The sequence below is a fragment of the Muscardinus avellanarius genome (assembly GCF_963383645.1).
Source record: "Muscardinus avellanarius genome assembly, chromosome: 21".
Taxonomy (NCBI): domain Eukaryota; kingdom Metazoa; phylum Chordata; class Mammalia; order Rodentia; family Gliridae; genus Muscardinus; species Muscardinus avellanarius.
This window is the reverse complement of record NC_137807.1, coordinates 4,948,941-4,970,925: the sequence shown is the minus strand read 5'-3', so window position 1 is coordinate 4,970,925 and position 21,985 is coordinate 4,948,941. Positions and strand designations below refer to the sequence as shown.

Genomic DNA, 21,985 nt, shown 5'->3' with positions numbered 1-21,985 from the left:
ATAAAGGAAGAAAGGAAAAGAAGAAATAAAAGGCAAGAAAAGAAGAAAAGAAGGAAGGAAGAAAGGAAGGACGGATAGAAGGATGGGTGCTGGGCAGGGTGGCACACCCCTGGAATCCCAGTACTTGGGAGGCTAAGAAAGGCGGATCAAAGGTTCAAAAACAGCCTCAGCAAGTAGTGAGATTCTCATCAGCTTAGTGAGACCCTGTTTCCAAATAAAAATAAAATAGGGCTGGGCGATGTAGCTCAGAGGTAGAGTCCCTCTGGATTCAATCCCCAGTAACACACAAGAAAGAAAAGAAAAGAAAAAAGAGAGGGAAAGAAAGAGAGAAAGAAAGAAACACAATTATGCACTGGCACCTGACAAGCCCCAGCTGCTCAGGGCCAGAGCCAGTGCGCGGTGCTCTCCTCACTGAAGCTGCCTCTGAGGAGGCTGAGACTGGACGCCGGCCTCGCGGGGCTGGACCTAGGGGCTGCGCAGGCTGACGGCTCCGTTCCCAGCGTCTTCGGCCTAAGAGCCGTGTGTCTTCTGTGTTGCCTCCGAATGTGTCCCGCATCTGTCTCTACCGCGTGCCCCGTTGCCTTCCCACGGGCCCCACCATCTCCTGCTCCGCCCTGGCCCCCCACTGCCCGTTCTCCTCAAAGTGGCCGAACCTGACCACCACGCTGCTCCCTGCTCTTCCACAGTGCTCCTCCGACGTGAGGTCAAAACCTGAGCCCCAGACCCTCCCCACCTGAGCAGAGACAGAGAGGGCTCCGGCCCTGCCCTGCCTCCAAACCCCTCCCCGCGAGCTCTGTCCACAGAAGGCGTCTGCGTCTCCTCCGCCCCAATCTGGACCGTCTTGCTCTCTAGCTGCTCCCCCTTCTCCAGGCTCCCATCTCAGCGCGGGCGCCGCTCCTCATGGGCACCTCCCGGCGTCCCATGCCAGCAAGTCTGTCCCACCACATCCCGGTCACTCCCAGCCCTGTCTTGTCTGCTTCGCCACATTTAACTGCTGGAATTGTCTGTCTGCCTGTCTGCCTGCCTGCCTGCCTTCCTTCCTTCCCTTCCTTCCTTCCTTTCCTTCCTTTCTTCCTTCCTTTTCTTCTTTCATTCTTTCTTGTACTGGGAACTGAACCCAGGGGGCATTCTACCTCTGAGCTACACCCCCACTCCGTATTTTATTTCCGCTTTTTACTTGGAAAGAGGGTCTCCAAAGTTGCCGAGGGTCTTTCTCATTGCTGAGGCTGACCTCCAACCTGTGATCCTCCTGTCTCAGCCTCCCAGGTTCTAGGATTACAGACAGGCATGCATCACCATACCGGCTCTGGAATTTTCTTTTGAGAAATGCATTTGCTTTCTTGTTTATTTTTGAAACAGGGCTTGCCAGGTGGATGAGAGTCCCACTCCTTCTGAGGCTGCCCTGGAACCTGCGACCCTCCTGTCTCAGCCTCCCAAGTACTGGGGTGACAGGTGCGTGCCCCCATGCCTGGCTGCAAAGGTGTGACTCATGGGTCTTTGGAAACACGCTCCAAAACCCCTGCTCTGACCACCCTGAGGGTACTCGGAGAGAGCTGTCAGCCTCTAGTGACTTCCTGGCCACCCAAAAAAGCAAAGAGAGACACTTCCCACAATGATGAGGTTACATTGGACAGCTTAATGAAAAAGGCTATCCGTCACCGAGGCGATAAATAGTTGATTTCCACATGGAAGCCTCCGCCGCCTTCGACACGCCCTTGGCAGGCTGCCTCTTCCTTTATTCACAGGAATGTTATGGATGATAACCTCAAAGATTTTCCCCAAACTGTAGCCTTGTCTGTGAGTGGCCACGGGGGGAGGACAAGGATGTCCGAGATGGATTCTGTTTCCGCTTCCAGTTACAATGAGCTATTAACTACCCGGCTTTGAGCTGGCCTGAGGACGACTTGCTTCTGCCGAGAGTGGGATCTGTTCTGTTCCCAGTGTGATTTACGCTCACCGCCTCCCACCAGGAGTGGCGGAGCCTTGCTCTGGAGATTCTTAAAACCTTAGTAACTGGAGTGGCTAAATGTTAAGAGGAGAGCCTGAGACAGGAGGGTCTCAGGTTCAAAGCCAGCCTCCGCAGCTTAGCAAGACTCTGCTTCCAAATCAAAAATAAGAGTCGGACGTCATGGCGCACACCTGTCGCCCGAGTACTCGGGAGGCTGAGACAGGAGGATCACAGGTTAGACCAGCCTTGGCAGTTTAGCAAGACTTAGTGAGACCCTGTTTCAAATTTTTAAAAAAGTAAGGTTGGACTGGAGGTGTAGCTTAAGCAGTGTATGCTCTGGATTCAACCCCCAGTATCCCCCCCCACACAATCAATTAATTAATTAAAAAAGGGTTGGGGATTAGCCAGGTATGGTGACTCAGGCTTGTAATCCCAGCATTTGGGAGGCTAGGACAGGAGGATCACAGACTCAAGGCCAGCTTCAGCTACTTAGTGAGGCCCTCTGCAATTTACTGAGACCCTGTTTCAAAATAAATAATAAAAAACAGGACTGGGGATATATCTCAGAGGTAGAATGCCCCTGGGTTCAATCCCCACTACCACAAAAACAAAGGCTAGGGTTTTCGCTGAGAGGTAGAATGCCCTTGGGTTCAATCCTCAGTGCGATATATGTGTGTGTGTGTAATATTAATAAAATATATAATATAATAATATATAGTAAATTATATAATGTAATATATGTAATATATTACATATGTGTGTAATGTTTGCTGTTTGCATTTTATTTATTTATTTAATTTGGGGCTGAATCTTGAACCCAGGGACATTCTACCTCTGAGTGACACCTCCAACCCTATTTTATTTTTTTATTCTGAAGCATGGTCTTGCTAAGTCGCCAATGGCCTCAGCTGAGACTCACCTTGAGCCAGCTGCAGTCCTCCTGCCTCAGCCTCCCGAGTACTGGGACGACAGGCCTGCGCCAGCTCGCCTGGTTACGTTTGCACCTTGCGCCCCCCTTCACTTGGCATTAGGGTGCCAGTGCCAGCACTTCCTCTTCAGGTGCAGGAATCAGAGGCAGGGGCTGTCCTGCTGGGAGCCTGCTCACGGGGGGGATAAATAGTGACTCTTTTTGCACCGCCGAGGGTGACATACTTTATTAACTTGAAAACCCGCTCTTCCCCAAAATGCCCCGGTGGGTGTTTACTTTATGCAGGACGGCCGGCCGGAGCAGTGGACCTGGTGGGGGTCGCGCCCCTGCGCTCCCCGGCGTTTGGCACTTCATGAACATCAGCGCTGCGGGTGGAGAGCTCAGAGGGGCTGGACATAACTGGATGCTTGCTCACGGGCCTCGTGCCCGCTTCTCCCCCCCTCTCTCCCCATATCCGGATCCAGCAGGTTGGCCCTAGCGCCCAGGGAGGGCACTGCAAAGCGGGCATCGCGCGGCTGGCCCCCGATGGGCTGAGCTGCGGGTTCGAGGAGCCCGATCGTCTCCGCCGACTGCTTTCTGGAAAGTGGCCTTGCTCTGTGATGGAGGTGCGGCCTGTCGTGTAGAGAATCGGGCGCAGAGCCATGGACCGAAGCGTTTCCTTTGAGGGCGCTCGCCTTCATGATGCAGTGTTGGTTTTGCTTCTCTTTAAGAATTTGATGTTAAAAGACAAAACGTCCAGGATGAGTTCAGGCTTAGAGGGAAGAGCACTGGCCCCTGCTTCTCCTGTTAAGAAGTCTAAAAACTCCTTACAAAAGCCTGGTCCAGGAGGGGCCCACGCTGCTGTCTACGTCAGGCTCATGAGGGAGGCCGGGGGCCTTTTCAATCCCTACTTATTTTCACTGAATGCAATCAATGATTCCAGTCCTTGGGGGCGGCTTCCCCCAGGCAAATACAGCTGCCAACGGACAACAGAGCCTACTTTCCCTGGGAGGGTGGGCTGACGTGGGGAGGCCGCCACTGCAGGACTGCAGGCTGACCCCGCTATGTCGCCATCGGTTGACATTCCCGACCTCTGTTCTTGCTTTCCTGAAGTGCCAAGCATGGAAACAGGTCCCTCGGAAGACAGGTGAGGGAGGGGTCTGCCTGGGATTGCTGAAATACGGATCTCTGCCGTCTATGAGAAAGTTCTGCGGCTGGTGATCAAATTCTCCCCTGAATGCCCCGGAAGCTACACGTCCCCCTCGGCTTTCAGCCGATTCACCAGTGAGCCCGCATCAGCACCCAGAGCCGTGGGCCGGTCCAGAATGCCGCCCGCAGCTCAGAAGGCTGTGGGCTGGGCGCCGCATAGCCAGGGCTCTATGGCTGCAGCTGACAGCCGATGCTCTGGGCTGGGCTGTCTCTGGGTGTCTGCCCGGGGCGGGGTGACCCGCCGCGCTCTGCAGCCCCCTCCAGCTTCCTGACGAGCTGCTGGTAGGTGTCTCTTTCCACTCTCCAGGAGTTGTGGCTTCTCACATACTCCCTGCCGTTGGCCACAAGTTCTTTTTCCAGTACAGGGTCACTAACCAGTCTCTTAGCCAGCTGAATAAATTCCTGCAAAAAAAAAAAAAAAAAAAAAAAAATGCGGATAAAAGACATGAGCAGCTGGTGGCGGGTTTTTGTTTTTTGTTTTTTGTTTTTTTACAACTGCATCAAAAGCCAGCATCTGCATTAGCTCCTGGTCTCTCTTTCTGTCTGCCTCCCCTGCCCTGGAGAAAAGAGTTTTTAGGAGGGGCTAAAGTTGATGGCAAGCACTGAAATTTGGAAATAAATGAGCCAGGTGTGGTGGCGCACGCCTGTGATTATAGAACTTGGGAGGCTGAGACAGGAGGCTGAGACAGGAGGCTGAGACAGGAGGCTGAGACAGGAGGATTGCAGGTTCAAGGAGAGCCTCACAACTTAAACCCTGTTTTATTTTTTGGGTTTTTTTTTTTTTGTGGTACTGGGGTTCCTGGAAGCCCTTCTACCTCCGGGCTACACTCCCAGACCTATTTTATATTTTTGAAACAGGGTCTCTTAAGCCAGCGCGGCTGGCTTCGAACCTGCAGGATCCTCTTGTCTCTGCCTCCCAAGCGCGGGGATTACAAGCATGCGCCACCACGCCCGGCTTAAACCCTGTTTAAAAAAAAAGTTAAAAAGGGATGGAAGTGTAGCTTGGAGGGAGAATAGCATTGATTTTAATTCCCGATACCACAAGAGGGAAAAACAAAGATGGCATCTTTGAATTTGGATAGAGGAGACTTTTCTGAAGCCAGGCATGGTGGTGCATGCCTTTATTTATTTGTTTGTTTGTTTGTTTGTTTGTCTTTGGTGGTATTAGGGATGGAACCCTTCTACCTCCGGGCTATACTCCGAGACCCATCTTATATTTTTTATTTGGAAACAGGGTCTCTTAAGCCAGCGAGCCTGGCTTTGAACCTGCACGATCCTCCTGTCTCCGCCTCCCAAGAACGGGGATTACAAGCGTGCGCCCCCACGCCCGGCTGCCTTTAATCTCAGTTCTTGGGAGGCCAAGACAGGAGTATCAAAGGTTTGAGACCAGCCTCAGCCATTGAGTGAGATGGCGCTTCAAAATAAAAATAAAAAGGGTTGAGGGTGTGGTTCAGAGATAGAATGGCCCTGAATTCAATCTCCAATAAAAAAAAAATGGATAAATAAATAATGTGTACCAATATACAAATAGATATACACAAACATATCCATATAATATATACGCACACTTGCACACACATATGCATACACACATGCAAACACAAATGCACACACACATACACACACACACACACACACACACACGAACACCGTGGAAAATTCCAGAGCTACGGAGTTTGCTTTCCTCTCCTTTCTTCTCTAGTCAAGGAAATTTGTTTCTTTTCTCCCCAGCATCCCAGGGGCCATGATCCCTTCCTTCCTTTCTGAGCTCAGGCTGGGACAGGAACGCTCCACCCCTGGAATCCGTCTCACTCTCTGCCGCCCCTTCTGTCCCTGCTGTGGGCTGCCGCGGCCCCTGGGTGCGGCGCGTCTTCAGTCCGTGGACAGCAGCACCGGCTCAGAGGAGCGCTGGGCTTCAGGTCAGCCCCTCATAGCTGTGTGGCTCTGGGTTCGCCACTCCGCCTCTCTGAGCCCCACCCTGGTGTCTGCGCGGGGCAGAGGGCACTGACGGCCGGCCTGGCCCGGGTCCCAAGCTGCTGGTGGGAAGAAGGGGGTGGAGGGAGAGGGGCCCTGGCTTTTCTCACCCAGCCTTGGCCTGCTGCCCGTCGGGCCACCTTCCTGCTCAGGCTCCTTATCTACGAGACTCAATCCTGGTGCGGTCATGGGGGGCTCCTGCCCACCGGCTTTTAATATCAAACCCTTTGTCATTAGTAAAATTGGAATGATTTTGATATTAAAAAAGTGTTCAGGGAGAGGAGGGGAGCATGCATTATTTATTATGCTTGGATACAAGTCACAAACTGAGTGCTCGAGCCAGGCCGCCTGGGTTTGAGCTCACGCCACTCTGCCTTTCGTTTCTGTCTTTGTTTTTTGTTTTGTTTAGCTTGGTTTGGTACTAGAGATTGAACCAGGGGCACTCTACCTCCGAGTTATGTCCCCAGCACCTTTTATTTTATATTTATTTACATTCTTAATTGATACAGAGAAGAACTGATAGGATGGGGGGGTAGCTTGGAGGTAGAATGCCCCTGGGTCCCATCCCCAGTACCAATAAATAAAATTTAAAAAGAAATAAGAGCCAGAGAGTAAGAAAGTTAAAAAGGGAGAGAGTAATTGAGAGCAGGGTGAACAGAAACTGAAGACAGGGTAAATAAATAAATAGATAAATAAGCATTCAGTATCATGTCCAAAGGGCTACCAGAACTTCATTGACCAGTATGCTTCAGTATATGTTCTGGCAAGGAACAATTCAAGAATCTCACAGATTGAATGATAATTTAAAAAAATATTGTGGAATATGTTATAAAAAACATTAATGATTCAGTAACAATGCTCCCCTGGCAGTACTGTATCTAATGTTTTTAAATCTCTATCAGAAAAATACTAGGATTATGTTTGAAACTCAAGAAAAAAATACCATCAGGCTGAGAAGAACACTGTGCCTGATGGTGACAGCCTTCATCTGTCAGAGGCTCAGGACTTCTTGCCGCAGAGGACATGAAGTTGCGATCAAACAGAAGCCAAAAGATGCCTGAAAGAGCGTGGATATGAAGAATGAGGGTCTGGGGCCTCTGTGCTGTTTACTGGGACTGTCCTTATCTGCTCTGTAATGGCGGAGTGCTGACTTTGTTAGATTTTTGCAAATATAAGTCTCAGGAAAAAAAACAACAACCATGAGAAGGGACTTTGTTCTTCCCACGTGCTGGTCCATTTCAAATGACGCTCTGAAAGTAGTAATTAGAGTCCAGTCTTGAGTGTATTTTGGTAAATCCTCCAGGAAGCGGTCTCATCACATCCTTTCAGAGACACCCATAGTTGGGTAAAGCCAAACTCTCAGAGGTCCAAGCTTCAATATTTCCCAAAGGAATTATTCTCTGAGGGATTGCTACTATTTTGGGGTTTCAGAGGTTTCAGTCCACAGGGTCAGCCCCAAAGCCTAAGTGTCAGTGACCACGGTGGCAGAAATTGTGGAGGGTCGGTCGGTGCTCCCACACGTGGAGGACAGAAGCCGCTCCCACATCACGGAGGCCACACGTCGCTCCCGCATGGTGGAGGACAGAAGTCGCCTCCACATCAAGCTGATCTCACATCATGAGAGAACAGAAGTCTGGCCCCCAGCCTTTTATATTTTTTATTTTGAAATAGGGTCTCACTAAGTGGCTGACAGTCTCATTAAGTTGCTGAGGCTGGCCTTGAACCCGTGATCCTCCTGCCTCAGACTCCCAAGTACTGAGATTACGGGCGTGCGCCCTTCTTGAGGCAGCATTGGGCAAACCTCTCCCCCTCTCCTCGCCTCAGGGTCTCAGCTGTAAACTAAGGAGATGACAGTCCCTATTTCCTAGCCTGCGGAGAAGATGGAGTGAGTTAATACAATAAAGAATTGAGGGCAGAGCCCTAGCAGTACTACACTATCGTTGCACTTATTATTTCCCTTAAAACCTGCGTAGATTCTAATAAGGCACCAGTGCCCGAGATTAATAGACAGTGCTTCGCTGCTTAAAAGAAATGTCCGCATATTCTCAAAATTATTGTTAATTAAATGCTGAATGCCTTTTATAGCTTGCAATATAAATAGCAATATTTACAAGAGTAGAATTATATTTTTATGTATCATGTATACACTTTATGGTAAATTAGTGTTCTTTTCATAATAAAAACACAGCACATTTATCCCCATCTCATGGCGAAATAGCAGCCATATTAAAATTATTCAGGAGGCGTCCAGCTCTGGCCTATTATTTTTACGGTGCTGGTCATATCTTTGATTTATCAGAATGGGAGGCTGTGGCTGAAACCCCACCCCCCTGCCCATTATTTCTACGGGATGTGAGGCCATTTTACAACACAAGCCTGACAATGGGGTTTCTAGGAACGAGTTGTGATAAAACGCTCTCTTTATCTATTTTTTTTTCTTTCAGCAAGGAAGTCTGGGAAAACAAAAGACAAGTAAAGCAAACAAGAACTGGGTTGGGAGCCACATACCACTTATGTGTCAACATGATAAAACCCGGAAAGGAGAAAGAAGGTGAGGAAAAGCGACAAGAAAAGATGGGAAAAGAAAAATCTCTCTTGGATCGTAGGATCCCTCCCCGGCTTCCAGGAGGATTTTCTGCTGCCCTGAAACAGCATCTGGGTGACAGCTGGAGCCACCAGTTTAGCCGGGCTTGAGGGCCACAGGCTGTCACCGGCGCGCTGGGGAAGACGGTATGGCAAAGGGGGCCGCACGCGCCCCCGCCTGTGTCTCCTGGAGACACGTTTCGCCTCCCTTCTCCGTGAAAACCGCTGGCCAGGCAACTTGCTCTGATCTACAGAATGTGCTGGACGTATGCAGTTCGATGCCCAAGGGAAGCCTTGCGGAATCTAAGCTCCCACGCCTGTCCTGGGGACGCCACGCGAAGGCGCCAGGGCCGGCCTCCTTGAGAACACAGCAGCTAAACAAAATAAATGTCTGGACCAAATCAAGCTCCAAGTTCAGAGGTATGTGCTCAGCTGACACATTTTTTTTTTTTTTTTTTTTTTGGTGGTACTGGGGTTCCTGGAAGCCCTTCTACCTCCGGGCTACGCTCCCAGACCTATTTTTACATTTTTATTTGGAAACAGGGTCTCCTAAACCAGTGAGTGCGGCTGGCTTCGAACCTGCGCGATCCTCCTGTCTCTGCCTCCCAAGCGCGGGGATTACAAGCGTGCGCCACCACGCCCGGCGGGCTGACACATTTTTAAAGTTAAAAAAATAATAATAATGACGCAAGCCGGGCGTGGTGGCGCACGTTTGTAATCCCAGCACTCGGGAGGCTGAGACAGGAGGATCGCGGTTTGTGGACAGCCTCAGCTACTTAGTGAGGCCCTCCGCAACTCAGTGAGACCCTGTTTCAAAAGAAAGAATGAAAAAATCAGGCTGGGTGATGGTGTAGCTCAGAGGTAGAATGCCCTGGGTTCCATCCCCAGTACTGCAAAAAAAAAAAAAAAAAAAAAAAAAAAAAATCCCATGACAAAGAGCATCGTTTTGTCTGCATAAAGTGATTGTTTGATTAGTGGCTGACAGTGCTCAGAGCGTTCTTCCTTTCTGAGTGCCCTTCAGTTGCTGACGGAGAGACTTCACACCAAATCCTTCCCATCTGCCCGGGCTCCTGAGACAGCGCGAGCATTCAAGAGAGCATAATAAGGACTATTTTTCCAGGAAGAACACTTTAACCCTCACCACAGTCGGCTCACGGTGGTGTCCCATGGAGCCACAGACCACAGGGGACGCAGTTCCTGAGCAGTTGGTCCTGGGTGGTAGCGCAGAGCTGCTGGTGAACTGCAAACACGGTGCTTTCACAGAGCATTACACCCTGGCCACCCCCTGTGAGTGACATATACTCGTTTCTCCAAGAGGAGCTAAAGTCAATCACATGAAAACTCAGAGTTTCAGCCTTGGCTGTTAAATTAAACTGCCCCGGAGTGTCTCTCCAGACGCTGTAAATATGACAGCTTACTGAGCGGAGAGCTGGAGGTTTCTGCAGGTCGGCATACGTCGCTCCAGTTCAAGGCGTGGGGTGGGTCGCATGTAGGCTTTCCTGGTCGGAACCCCGCAGTTAGTTAAGGCTTAGTCCCCGGCTTTCGTTCTGTTCTAAGAAGCTTTCGCAGTATTAGTAAAACACACGCACCCCTCCTGACCAGCTCCGAGAATCTCATTAAGTAGGTTGGGGTGGAGTCCTGGAATGCGCAGTCTAACAGCCACCACAAGCAATTTTCGGGAAAGTCATACAGGTATAGGACGGACCACTGTGCCTCTGTTTCCCCAAAATTATTTAGCCATAGAATCGCTCTGTTTTTTGTTGTTGTTGTTGTTGTTTTGTGAACTCCAAACCTTCGAGACATGGGGACAGACAGGAAGTGGCCAACAGAGGCTGGAGGCCCCCGGCGGGGTCTGCGCCTGCGGGCCACCTCACCTGCCCCTCTGGCATCGCCGCCGGAAGGTGCAGCCTTCACAGGCCACCTGCCTGATTTCTACAAGTACTAACAAGCCAGTGCCTCCCTCCCTCTGAGTTCTAGGAAACATTAAAGCCGGCCTGCAGGGCTGACCCACAGAGCAGCCCTGTTTTGCTCTGATTGGAGCCAGGGCTGGGCCAACATCTCCAGCAGACAGAAGCCGTCCGCGGGATCCTCTCCCTAGCCCCCGATGGTGCAGGCGGGCCAGGGACGGCCTTCGTCGGTCCCCCTGAGTCGCGCCTGGCTGCTCCCCCCACAGTCATTTGCCCAAAAAGAATGAGCTGGCCACGCTCAGAGCAGGAGCTGAGCCAGGCTGCTCGGGAACTGCAGCAGAGAGGGAAGAGATGGCGGAGACTCTTGATCCTGCAATGGCAAGCAAAGGATCCCTCTCTCCCTCCGCTTTGAGAGGTTTTCAAGCAAGCAGCCCCCTCGCTGTGCCACCCGAGTGCCAGGCCACGCTGAGAGCCCTCTGGGTGTCTTACATCTCTGCCTGGCTCCTGCTCATGGCCGGCTCAGCCTCTCTTCCCTGAGAGGACAGCCCCACCTGGTGGCGGGTCCCGGTTGCAGCCGAACCTCGCCAAGCCGTGGCCCTCCGAGGGGCTGACCTTCCCTGCCATCTCCCGCCTGTCACTCTCACCCAGGGCCAGGGTCGCCTGCAGAAGCCAAGGGCAGGGGCTGCAAGAAGACAGTGTCCCTTCTCCCCAGGAGTGTGGACAAATAAGCCATGAAGAGGCTCCATCTCCGAGGATTGGGGGGCAGAAAAAGTGGAGCCTTTCCTCTTGCAAGAAAGGGGAGAGGGAGGGAGAGAGATGGAGAGGAAGACGGGAAAGAGACGCAACTGGAGATAGAGGACAAAGGCAGGCAGACCAACTGGGGGAGGAAGAAAGAGAGAGAGGACCAATGGATAGCGTAGGAGGCAGAGGCAGGAAGAAGACAGAGACGGACACAGAGAAAGCGCGGGGCGGAGACGGCTGGTAGGGTGGGTGGGGAAAGTGATGGTTCTTATTGCATTTCTCTCCTGGGTGCACGCTGGTTCTGGAATCAGACTGGCCAGGGTCCCATCCCAGCCAGCAGCCCCCAGGAGCATGACCCAGGACATAGGGCTGTCTCCTATGGACCAGGAAGATGGCCGCTCTGTGGATGTCTTGAGACTAGGTAGAGGAATCAGGCAGGCACAGGTGCACAGGAGGCCAGCTGCCCCCACATGCCCCTCTCCACCACTGAGCCCCAAGGACCCCAAGACCTGAACTGTGGCCTGTGTGCAGAGAATTTCACTTTTTTTCTTTTTCTTTTTCTTTTTGTGGTACTGGATTGAACCCAGAGGCATCCTACCTCTAAGCTACACCATCAGCCCCTTTTAAATTTATTTTTATTTTATTTTTTGTGGAACTGGGGGCAGTCTACCTCCAAGCTACATCTCCAGCCCTATTTTTAAATTATTAATTTTTGTGGTACTGGGGATGGAACCCAGGGGCATTCTACCTCCGAGCTACACCCCCAGCCCTATTTTGTATTCTTTATTTTGAAACAGGGTCTCACTGAGTTACAAAAGGCCTCACTAAGTAGCTGAGGCTGTCCACAAACTGCAATCCTCCTGTCTCAGCCTCCCGAATGCTGAGATTACAAGCGTGCACCACCATGCTGGGTTTAAATTATTATTCTTAATTTTGAAACAGGGTCTCCCTAAGTTGTGGAGGGCCTCACAGAGTAGCTGAGGCTGGCTGCAAACCTGTGATCCTCCTGTCTCAGCCTCCCAAGTACTGGGATTACAAGCAGGTGACACCATGCCCAATGTATTTATTTATTATTTATTTATTTATTTATTTATTACTTATTTTTGTTGTGGCTGTTTTGAAACAAGGTCTCACTAGATTGCTAAGGCTGTCCTCCAAGCTCTGACCCCCCCGTCTCAGCCTCCCAAGTCTGCAATTACAGGCACGCAACACCGCACTGGGGAGAACGGCACTCTTAATTGTTATTTAACTGATATGAACTTCAGAACTGATTCTCGATTCAGGTACTCAAAAACCTGTAAGTATCTGGAGCCACTTAGGTATGTGAAGCTCTTTTTCTCAGCTGTAAATTCTATGGGTCCCAGAGACAGACCAAAGAATTTCTTTAGAGAAACTTAATCTCCAAGTTGAGAGGTGTTTAGAGTGCTGAGTCAACGCGGGCTTCCAGAGGCTGAGCCCGAAAGAAGACTGTAAACTTCTCGCTAATATTTTATATCAACGACAGTCTGAGATAATACAAATTTAAATAGGCTGAGTTAAATCAAGTATGTTATGAAAATAAGTTTCCTCTTGTTATAAGGAACTAAAGATTGAACCTAAGGGCATTCTCCACCCTCGGCCATTTTTAATTTTGAAATAGGGTCTTGCTAAGTTGCTGAGTACTTCAATCAATTGTTGAGACTAGCTTTGAACCCATGATCCTCCTGCCCTAACCTCTCAAGTAGTAGGATTATAGGTATGCGCCGCTCTGCCATTTCTTTTTCTCCCTCCCTTCCTTCCTTCCTTTCTTTCTCTTTCTTTCTTTCTTTCTTTCTTTCTTTCTTTCTTTCTTTCTTTCTTTCCTTCTTTCTTGTTTTTTTTTTTTAGATGTACCTACTAGAAAATTGTGGCTGCCATCCTTGGCTGGACTCATATTTCCAACGGGCATTGTCTCTTAGAGACTCACGCTCCCTAACTGGGCCAGCCGTTCCCCTCTCACAGGATTCATGGGCAGCGTATCCGGGCATGCCGCTTGGGACAGGTTTAGCTAAATGATGACCAATACCCTGTCTCTCTGAGGCTTCCTGGTTTCGCACAGTAAGCGACATGGTTACTCCATTTCCCAGTCCTTACAAATGTGTTTTGCATCAATTACTTTAAAAGTTTAAGGTATTAAATAATTCAAATAATTAATTAATTTAGTTAGTTATTTTTTGTGTTACTGGGGTTCCTGGAAACCCTTCTACCTCCAAGCTACACTCCCAGGAACCTATTTTTTATATTTTCATTTGGAAACAGGGTCTCTTAAGCCAGCAAAGCTGGCTTCGAACCCGCGTGATCCTCCTGTCTCCGCCTCCCAAGCACAGGGATTACAAGCATGTGCCACCACGCCCGGCTAAATAATTAATTTAAATAAATAATTTAAAATAGTGTGTACTTTACACACAACTTGTCCCGAGTTTTGTTAGGGTGTTTATGACATTGGGATTAAGCTCAGAGTCCGGGGTGCCCTACTTCTAAGCTACACCCTCAAACCACTTTTTTTTCAATTTTGAAACACGTTCCCACAAAATCCCAGAGGGACTTGCTAAGTTTCTGAGGCTGACTGCAAACCCGTGATCCTCTTGTCTCCACCTCCCTAACGCTAGAAAGACAGGTGTGCGCCGCTGTGCCCGGCTGCAGAGTTCCACTGGGCTTCAGGGGTGACCCCATCTGTCCCAGGAGGCCCTATATCTGGTTTGTCATGCTGATGAGGGCTGACCTGCACCGGGCTCGGATAAGGCACTCCTTCGTTTTAGCGGTCTTTACCTCCTGAGAATCACATATGTGACTTTGAGAAGTTCAAAAGAAATGAGAGAGCCGGGCATGGTGGTGCATGCTTGTTATCCCCGCGCTTGGGAGGCAGAAACAGGAGGATCGTGCAGGTTCGAAGCCAGCCCTGTGCGCTGGCTTAGGAGACCCTGTTTCCAAATAAAAATGTAAAAATAGGTCTGGGAGTGTAGCCCGGAGGTAGAAGGGCTTCCAGGAACCCCAGTACCACCAAAAAAAAAAAAAAAAGAAGAAAGAAATGAAATGAGAGGAGAATGTTTTATATGATGCTGGCCAGTGCCTTCCCCTGTCCCTTTAGAACCAGGTGACCCCGAGGGAGGGAGAGTGGGAACCCTGGTCCAGAGCCTGCCTGTCCCAGGCCAGGGCCCTGGCTGTGCCAAGCTGCTCGCCACCTGTGCCCTGCATTCGTCCTGACGTGGAGGGAGAATGCCCTGGAACTCCCCAAGTACCGGAGGATCCCCAGCACCAAAGAATAATAATAATTATTATCACCATCACCACCACCACCCTTGCCAGCACGGGCCACCAACCACTGGTTAAAGTTTTAAGTTTCTGGGTTGAGGCTAATAATAGCATAGTCTCAGACTTATTCCAAAAGGCATGCTTCCAGAGCCAGCTGGACGTGGTGGTCCACACTCGTAATCCCAAGTCTTGGGAGGCTGAGACCTAAAAATTGCAGTTTTGAGGCCAGCCTCAGCAGCTGAGCTAGGCTCTCCCCAACTTAGGGAGACTGTGTTTCCAAATAAAAATAAATAAAATAGAGCTGGGAGGTGTGGCCCAGAGGTAGAATGCCTCTGGGTTTAATCCCTGCGCCACACACACACACACACACACACACACACACACACACACACACACACACACACAATTAAGACATACTTGTTTGGAAGTGACAGCTTCCTTCCTGGTGTTGGGTAAAGTCTGATCAAAACCAGAAAGTCAACAAAATCAACTCACGTGCGACATTCGCGTCTAGCGCGCCGGATTTTGGAGTGTTAAGAAATGCAGTGTCCCCGCGTGAAACCAGGAAAGTTCTGTTATTTTGATTTTTTTAACATCCTTTGTAAAACTAACAACGTGGAACTGTTGGAATCATTATAAGTAGCAAAGAAGCTCTGTGAGCATGGCAGGACTGTTGGAGTCTCAAAGGATCCAGGTGACGCCTGGAGATGCCCAGAGCCCGCCAGTGCTGTGCCACCAAGCCAAGCTCTCAGGGCTCAGGAGAACTGCCCGCCTCCCCCTCCATCCTGCCCCGGGACGTCCACGTACAAGGGTCTGCCATTCAGATGTTCACGGGAAAGCAAAGGTGTTGTTTTTTTTAATTAATGTGTGTATTCTAAAATTGAGCTATAAAGTAAATATACTACATTTATCATCCAGTACTTGGGGGGCTGAGACAGGAGGATTACAGGTTCCAGGCCAGTTTCAGCAACTTAGCAAAACCCTCAGCAACCTAGTAAGACCCTGTTTCCAAAAAAAAAAAATTTTTTTTTTTTTGGTGGCACTGGGGATGGAACCCTTCTACCTCTGTGCTACACTCCCAGACCTATTTTATATTTTTATTTGGAAACAGGGTCTCTTAAGCCAGTGAGGCTGGCTTCGAACCTGCACGATCCTCCTGTCTTTGCCTCCCAAGCACAGGGATTACAAGCGTGCGCCACCACACCCGGTCAAAAAAAAAATTTTTTTAAGTGCTGGGAGTATAGCTCAGATGTAGAATTCCCCTGAGTTAAATCCCCAGAGCAGCATGAAATTAATTCATTAATTAATAAGATTAACATATGTGTGTGTGTGTGTGAACTTAGAGGCAATCTACTTCTGTGCCTTAGCCCTTTTTGATTTTATTTATTTATTTATTTATTTATAAATAAATGGAACCCAAGGGCATTCTACCTCCGAGCTATACCCCCAGCCCTATTTTTTATTCTTTATTTTGAAACAGGGTCTCACTGAATTGCAAAGGGCCTCACTACATAGCTGAGGCTAGTCGAGAACCATGATCCTCCTGTCTCATCCTCCCAAATTACAAGCGTGTGCCACCACCCCGGCCTAAATTTTTTTATCTAGAAACAAAGACTCACTACAGTTGCTGAGGGCCTCACTGTTGCTGATGCTGGCCCCGAACCTGTGATCCTCCTGTCTCTGACTCTCAGGTTCTGGGATGACAGGCGCGCACCGCCACGCCCGGTTTGGATGTTGTATTTCAAGGCATGAGGGGCAGGGTCCACCGTGGAGACGTCATTCCCTGACCTGCAGCTCAGCAGCAGTGGGTTTTGGAAGGCCCAGGTCATGGTGATAAATCAATAGACATTTATCTGCAGCATCGACCAGCAACCACGGAAAAACTTCAGTCTACTGCTCTTGCCCTGGCTTCTAGGTGTTATCATCAAAACCGAAGCACAAGGCCTCTGCTACACAAACATCCCTGGGCCCGCAGTGCTGTTCCAGCCCACTTCCCATTCCACCCCTTGAAGCCAACAAGCAGCTTCTCTGTGCTGATATCTGCTTTCGGCTTTGTGATGCGCTGGTGGTGAACGGAGGGACCTAATAACTCTATCAAAAAAAAAAAAAAAAAAAAAAGACAAAGCTATCCCGAACCAAACATTTGCTGTAGGGCCTTTTTTGTGTCTGTATGGGTCTTGGGATGGAACCCAGTGGCATTCTACCTCTGAGCTACACCCCCTGCCCTATTTTTAATTCTTTATTTTAAAACAGGGTCTCACTGAGTTGCAAAGAGCCTCACTAAGTAGCTGAGGCTGGCTGCAAACTGTGATCCTCCTGTCTCAGCCTCCCAAATGCTGGGATGACAAGTGTGCGCTACCACGCCCGGCTTGTAGGGCATTTTAAAAACCTGAATTTTCCGAAGTTACTATAATTTGTGTGTATACGTGTGTGGTACTGGGGATGGTACCCAGGAGGGTTCTGCCTCTGAGCTACACCCCCAGCCCTTTTTCTAATGTTTTGTTTTGAAACAGGGTCTCACTAGGTAGCTGACAGTCTCACTGTATTACTGAGGCTGGCCTCAAAGCTAAGAGCCTCTGCTCAGCCTTCCAAGTACTGGGATTGCAATCGCGCTCCACCACGGCCAGCTCAAGTCACTCTAAGAGCAACTTTCAATAACAACTTCCTCTATTTCTGGATCTGATGCACGACCTAATAGTTATGAGAAGAACCTGGTAGGTTTTTGTTTGTTTGTTTGTTTGTTTTTGTGGGTCTGGGGATGGAATCCAGAAGCATTCTACCTCTGAGCTACATCCCCTGCCCAATTTTTTATTCTTTATTTTGAAACAGGGTCTCACTGAGTTGCAGAGGGCCTCGCTAAGTAGCTGAGGCTGTCCATGAACCATGATCCTCCTGTCTCACCTGTCTCCGCCTCCCAAATGCTGGGATTACAAGTGTGCGCCATCACGCCCAGCTCTAGAACCTGGTTTTTAAATCTACAGACATGAGGCGGTGCGTGCCTGTCACCCTAGTACTTGGGAGGCCAAAACAAGATTACAGGCTTGAGGCCAGCCTCAGACACTTAGTGAGACTCTCGGCAATTGTGTGAGACCCTGTTTCAAAATAAAAATTACAACACCCAACGTATTCTACCTATGGCTTGCACCTAGAATGCCTCTGATTCGATCCCCAGTAACACACACACACACACACACACACACACACACACACACACACACGAAGACTCATGACAGTCTTCCAAAATTTATCAGGTGTTCTAAAATGCAAGGCTGTACCTGAAGAGAGCCCGCTTCAGGTATGAAACACCTGGACAATTAAGAGGCCGGCTGCCGTGCCCAAGCCCTGCCTAGCTACTCAGCGGTCGACGCAGACTCAGCTCCTTCTAGTGTCACACTTCCCAGCAGATGCCCAGGTGAAAACAAGGGAAGCCGCCCCACACTCGGGCTCCTCCTGGCCGCAGTACTGAGCCCAGGAGGACAGGGACCATAGCTGCTCTGAGTTCACACAGATGGAACCACACAGACGGGGTGAACCAGGAAGCACATTACCTGAGGGTCTGCAAACAATAGCCCTGTGACCCCATGCTGCACCAGGGCGGCATTCCCGGGGACGTTCCTGGCCAGTACGGGGACCTCCAGATCCATGGCCTGGGGAGGCAGGAGAGAACAGCAGTCGGTCATTTATTTCCTTCCTTCCTTCCTTTTACTTTCTCCTGGGGATTGAATCCAGGGACATTCTACCTCTGAGCTATGCCTCCAGCCCAATTTTATTTTGTTCTATTAAATTTTTTTTTCTCTTTTTTTTTAATTTTATTTTATTGGTGCACTGTATTCATACATCATAGTGGGATACAAACTTTTGTAGACATACATGCACACATCGCCCAGTCAGCCCCCACCCGATCCCCACCCCATTCTCTCCCCATCCCTCCTTCCCATGCTTGGCTTAGTGGTTGACATCTAGTATTATAGCAATTTATCCAAAATTAAAAATGATAATCTCACATAACAGTTTCATTTGTCTGATACCAAGCATTTGATGATTTAAAGATAGCATTTCAATATTTCTTTTTGCTTTCTTTCTTACTAGAGCATATTTTTTTCTGTTTTTTTAGGTGAAACTATCATATATTTATATATTTATTTTTCAGAAAAAAATCTATCCTAATATGGAATATGAATTCTAGATACCCAAAACGATCTTGAAAAAGAACAAAGCTAGCAGATATATATTTTCTGATTTCAAACCATATAAAGCTACAATAATCGAAACAGTTAGTACTGTTCTAAAGGCAGATATATAGACCATTAGAGTTAAATACAAGCCTAGAGCTAAATTCTTCCCTATGTTGTCAAGTTATTTTTGACAAGGTTTCCACGAACATTTGGTGGTGGAAATAATAATCTTTTAACTAAATATTGTTAAAAAATAATAATTACATGGAAAAGAATAAAATTGGACCTTTACCTAATCCCATATACAAGTATTAACTCAAAATAGATAAAAGACCTAAATATAAATCTTAAGACTATAAACTTTTAGGAGAAAATCTGGGTCATAAAACCTCACAACATTGAAATTGGCAGTGATTTCTTGGATATGATTTCAATGGCACAGGCAACAGAAGAATATACAAACTCCCTAAAAAATAAAAGAAAATATTGTATATCCAAAGACAATGTAAACAGTTAAAAGTTACTAATAGAATTGGATAAAATACTTCCAAATGCTATATCTGAAGGTATATTAATATTCCAACTAGAAATCCTAAAAATTAACAACAATAAAGGCAAACAATACAACTTAGAGATAGGTAAAAGACTAACATAAATAATGAATCTCCACAGATAACCAATCTTAGTTGTCTGTTGGATGGAAACTCTTGTTTCTCTGGTTCTGGTGAGTGTTACCTATTTCTTCTTTGTAGTTAATCTCTTTGAGTATTTTCTCTAGCGCTGGTTTTGAAGACATAAATTCCTTCAGTTTCTGTTTGTCATGGAAGCTTCTTATTTCTCCATCTAATTTGATAGAAAGTTTTGCTGGATAGGAAATTTTTGGCTGGAAGTTGTTTTCTTTCAGAGTTTGGAATATGTTACTCCAAGCCCTTCTGGCTCTCATGACTTGGTTTGGGAAGTCTGGAGTGATTCTAATTGGTTTGCCTCTGAATGTCAGTTGGCCCTTTGTTTTTGTTGCCTTTAAGATTCTCTGCTTGGCTTCTACATTGGTCATTTTGACAATTATATGGCGTGGGGATCCTCTTCTCCGATCCTGTCTAAAGGGAGTTCTATAAGTTTCCTGGATCTGTGTATCAACCTCTTGCTCTATATTTGGAAAATTTTCTGCTATTACTTCCTTGAAGAGATTGTTGATCCCTTTGGTATCACTTTCTTTTCCCTCCTCTATTCCAATTATTCTTAGGTTAGCTCTCTTAAGATGGGCCCATATTTCTTCAATGTCAGATTCCTGCTGTTGGATATTTTTTTCTAGATTAGAAACTATGCATTCATTTTTGGATTGCTCATCTTCTAAGAGCGAGATTCTGTTCCCCATGTGGTCTAATCGGTTGTTTGTGCTTTGAATTGAGGCCTTTACTTCATTAATTGCATCCTTTATCTCTTTTTGGCTCTCTCTGAGTTCTTTTCGAAGCACCTCTATTATTTCTACAGTTATTTTCCTGATTTGATCTTCTAGAAATCTCTGATTTTCTGTTTTATCAGGTTCTGATGTTGTGGGGTTGTGCACATTCATTACTCCAGTGTTATTCCTCTTTCCCATGATTTCGGAGGTTTGTGCCTTCTCTGGGTTCTTCCCTTGGGTCACTATGGCTTCACTTAAGGTGCTCTGGATCTCGAGTCTGTATTATCTCAGACCCCACTACTCCTTTACTGGGTTGTATCACAGAGTCTCCGACCCAGGGAGTCGATAGAGGCTGCTTTAAACTATGGGGGGTGCCAGGTTGCACGTTCTCCTATGGTGTGATATCTCTGCCACCACCACTCCCTCACTGGGTCAAGTCCCAGGAGGCCCAATACTGCGATTTCTCCTCTGTGGCCCGCAATTTGACTCACTGTTCTTGAGTACGCAGATGTAGCTGTACTGGACTCGGTGAATTCACTGCTGCTGCCGCCGCCGGTGGCAATATGGCGCCTCTGCCACGCCCTCGGCCATGAGGCTGGCGTATTTTTTCTTCTCTGGTTTTGAATTCCACTCTGAATCCCTGCAGCGTGTGCTGAGCTCAGCCACTGGGAGCTTTAAATGCTGTCTGCGCCGAAAGATCCCGCCTGGCTGTTCCGCAGCGGCTCACCTGGCTTGCTGTAGCCGTCCGTTGAGTTCGCTGCTGCCGCCAGCAGTATGGCGCTGCTGCCGCGTCCTCGGGCACGTGTGTCTCCTCTGTGGCCCTGAGCTCTGTTCTCAGTCCGCTTTCTCTCTGGAGCCTGGTGGTTTTTTTTGTTTTTCTGGTGATGGTGTTTTCTGGCTATGAAAGGCACTCTTTTTGTGGTAATGGAGATTGGTTGTTAGCGGGACTCTTAAGCCCCGCTTTTCTCGGTCGCCATCTTCCCGGAAGTCCTCTATTAAATTTTGAAACAAGATCTCACCAAGTTGCAGAGAACCTGGCTAAGTGGCAGGGACTAGCTTCCGACCTGTGATCATCCTGTCTCAGCCTCCCAAGCCACGCCCGGCCAGAGCGATAGAGTTTGAAAGGTTGGAATCATGCGAAATCTGTTCTCTGGCCGCATGTTTGGGGAGCTGGGGAGCTGTCTGTGGGAGGAGGGAGATGTAAATGTGGAGAAAAAGATTTGAATTTGCAATGTCAGTGTGCGTGCAGGGCATATGTGTGCTCCTCTGTATATACGTGTGTGTGTGTGTGTGTGTGTGTGTGTGTGTGTACGTGTGTGTGTACGTGTGTGTGTATGGATGTACACGTGCACCCTGCTCCCATCCACCAAAGACCACTAAAAGTAGTGATCACCCAATAACAAATGGCACACCTCATACCCATTTCTCGGTCTTTATGTTTTCTTTCCAAAAATAAAAATAAAAATAAAAAGACGGAGGCTCCTTGGAGAAACGCCCACTTCCAGGGCTGTGTCAGAAAAAAAGGTCAGAGCTTACAACTTCCTAAGTCCCGTGTTTTTCTGATTTGCTGGCTTTGGGGCCTCACTCAGGCCTCCTGAGACTGGAGGATCAAGCATTTGAGGCCAGCCTTAGCAACTTAGCAAGGCCCTCAGCAACTTAGCAAGATTTTGTTTGCAAAATAAAAAATAATAAGATAGGGCTGGGGATCGGGCTCAGAGGCAGACTGCTCCTGGGTTTAATCCTCAGTACCAAAACAAAAGGATGAATGATCGCCTTCACCCAAGTAAGGCTTATCGATATCTCTGCCAAGGTTTGAACATGGGGGGACAGGGAAGGGGCTCAGGCTGCTCGGGGGCGTGCCCTTGCCTT

At 48.4% G+C, this 21,985-nt stretch overlaps 1 protein-coding gene across 1 annotated transcript in view; it reads right to left on the bottom strand.

Annotated features, from left to right (window-relative positions):
* Window positions 1-4,232: 4,232 nt before the first annotated feature.
* Window positions 4,233-21,985, bottom strand: part of GLT1D1 (glycosyltransferase 1 domain containing 1) — a gene marked incomplete at both ends in the record, with an annotated part of 59,894 nt that continues 42,141 nt past the window's right edge. Inside the window, 2 exons of the mRNA XM_080717603.1 lie at window positions 4,233-4,466; window positions 18,088-18,186. Coding sequence (XP_080573729.1) covers window positions 4,233-4,466; window positions 18,088-18,186 — 333 coding nt within the window. The remainder of the gene's footprint in view (window positions 4,467-18,087; window positions 18,187-21,985) is intronic.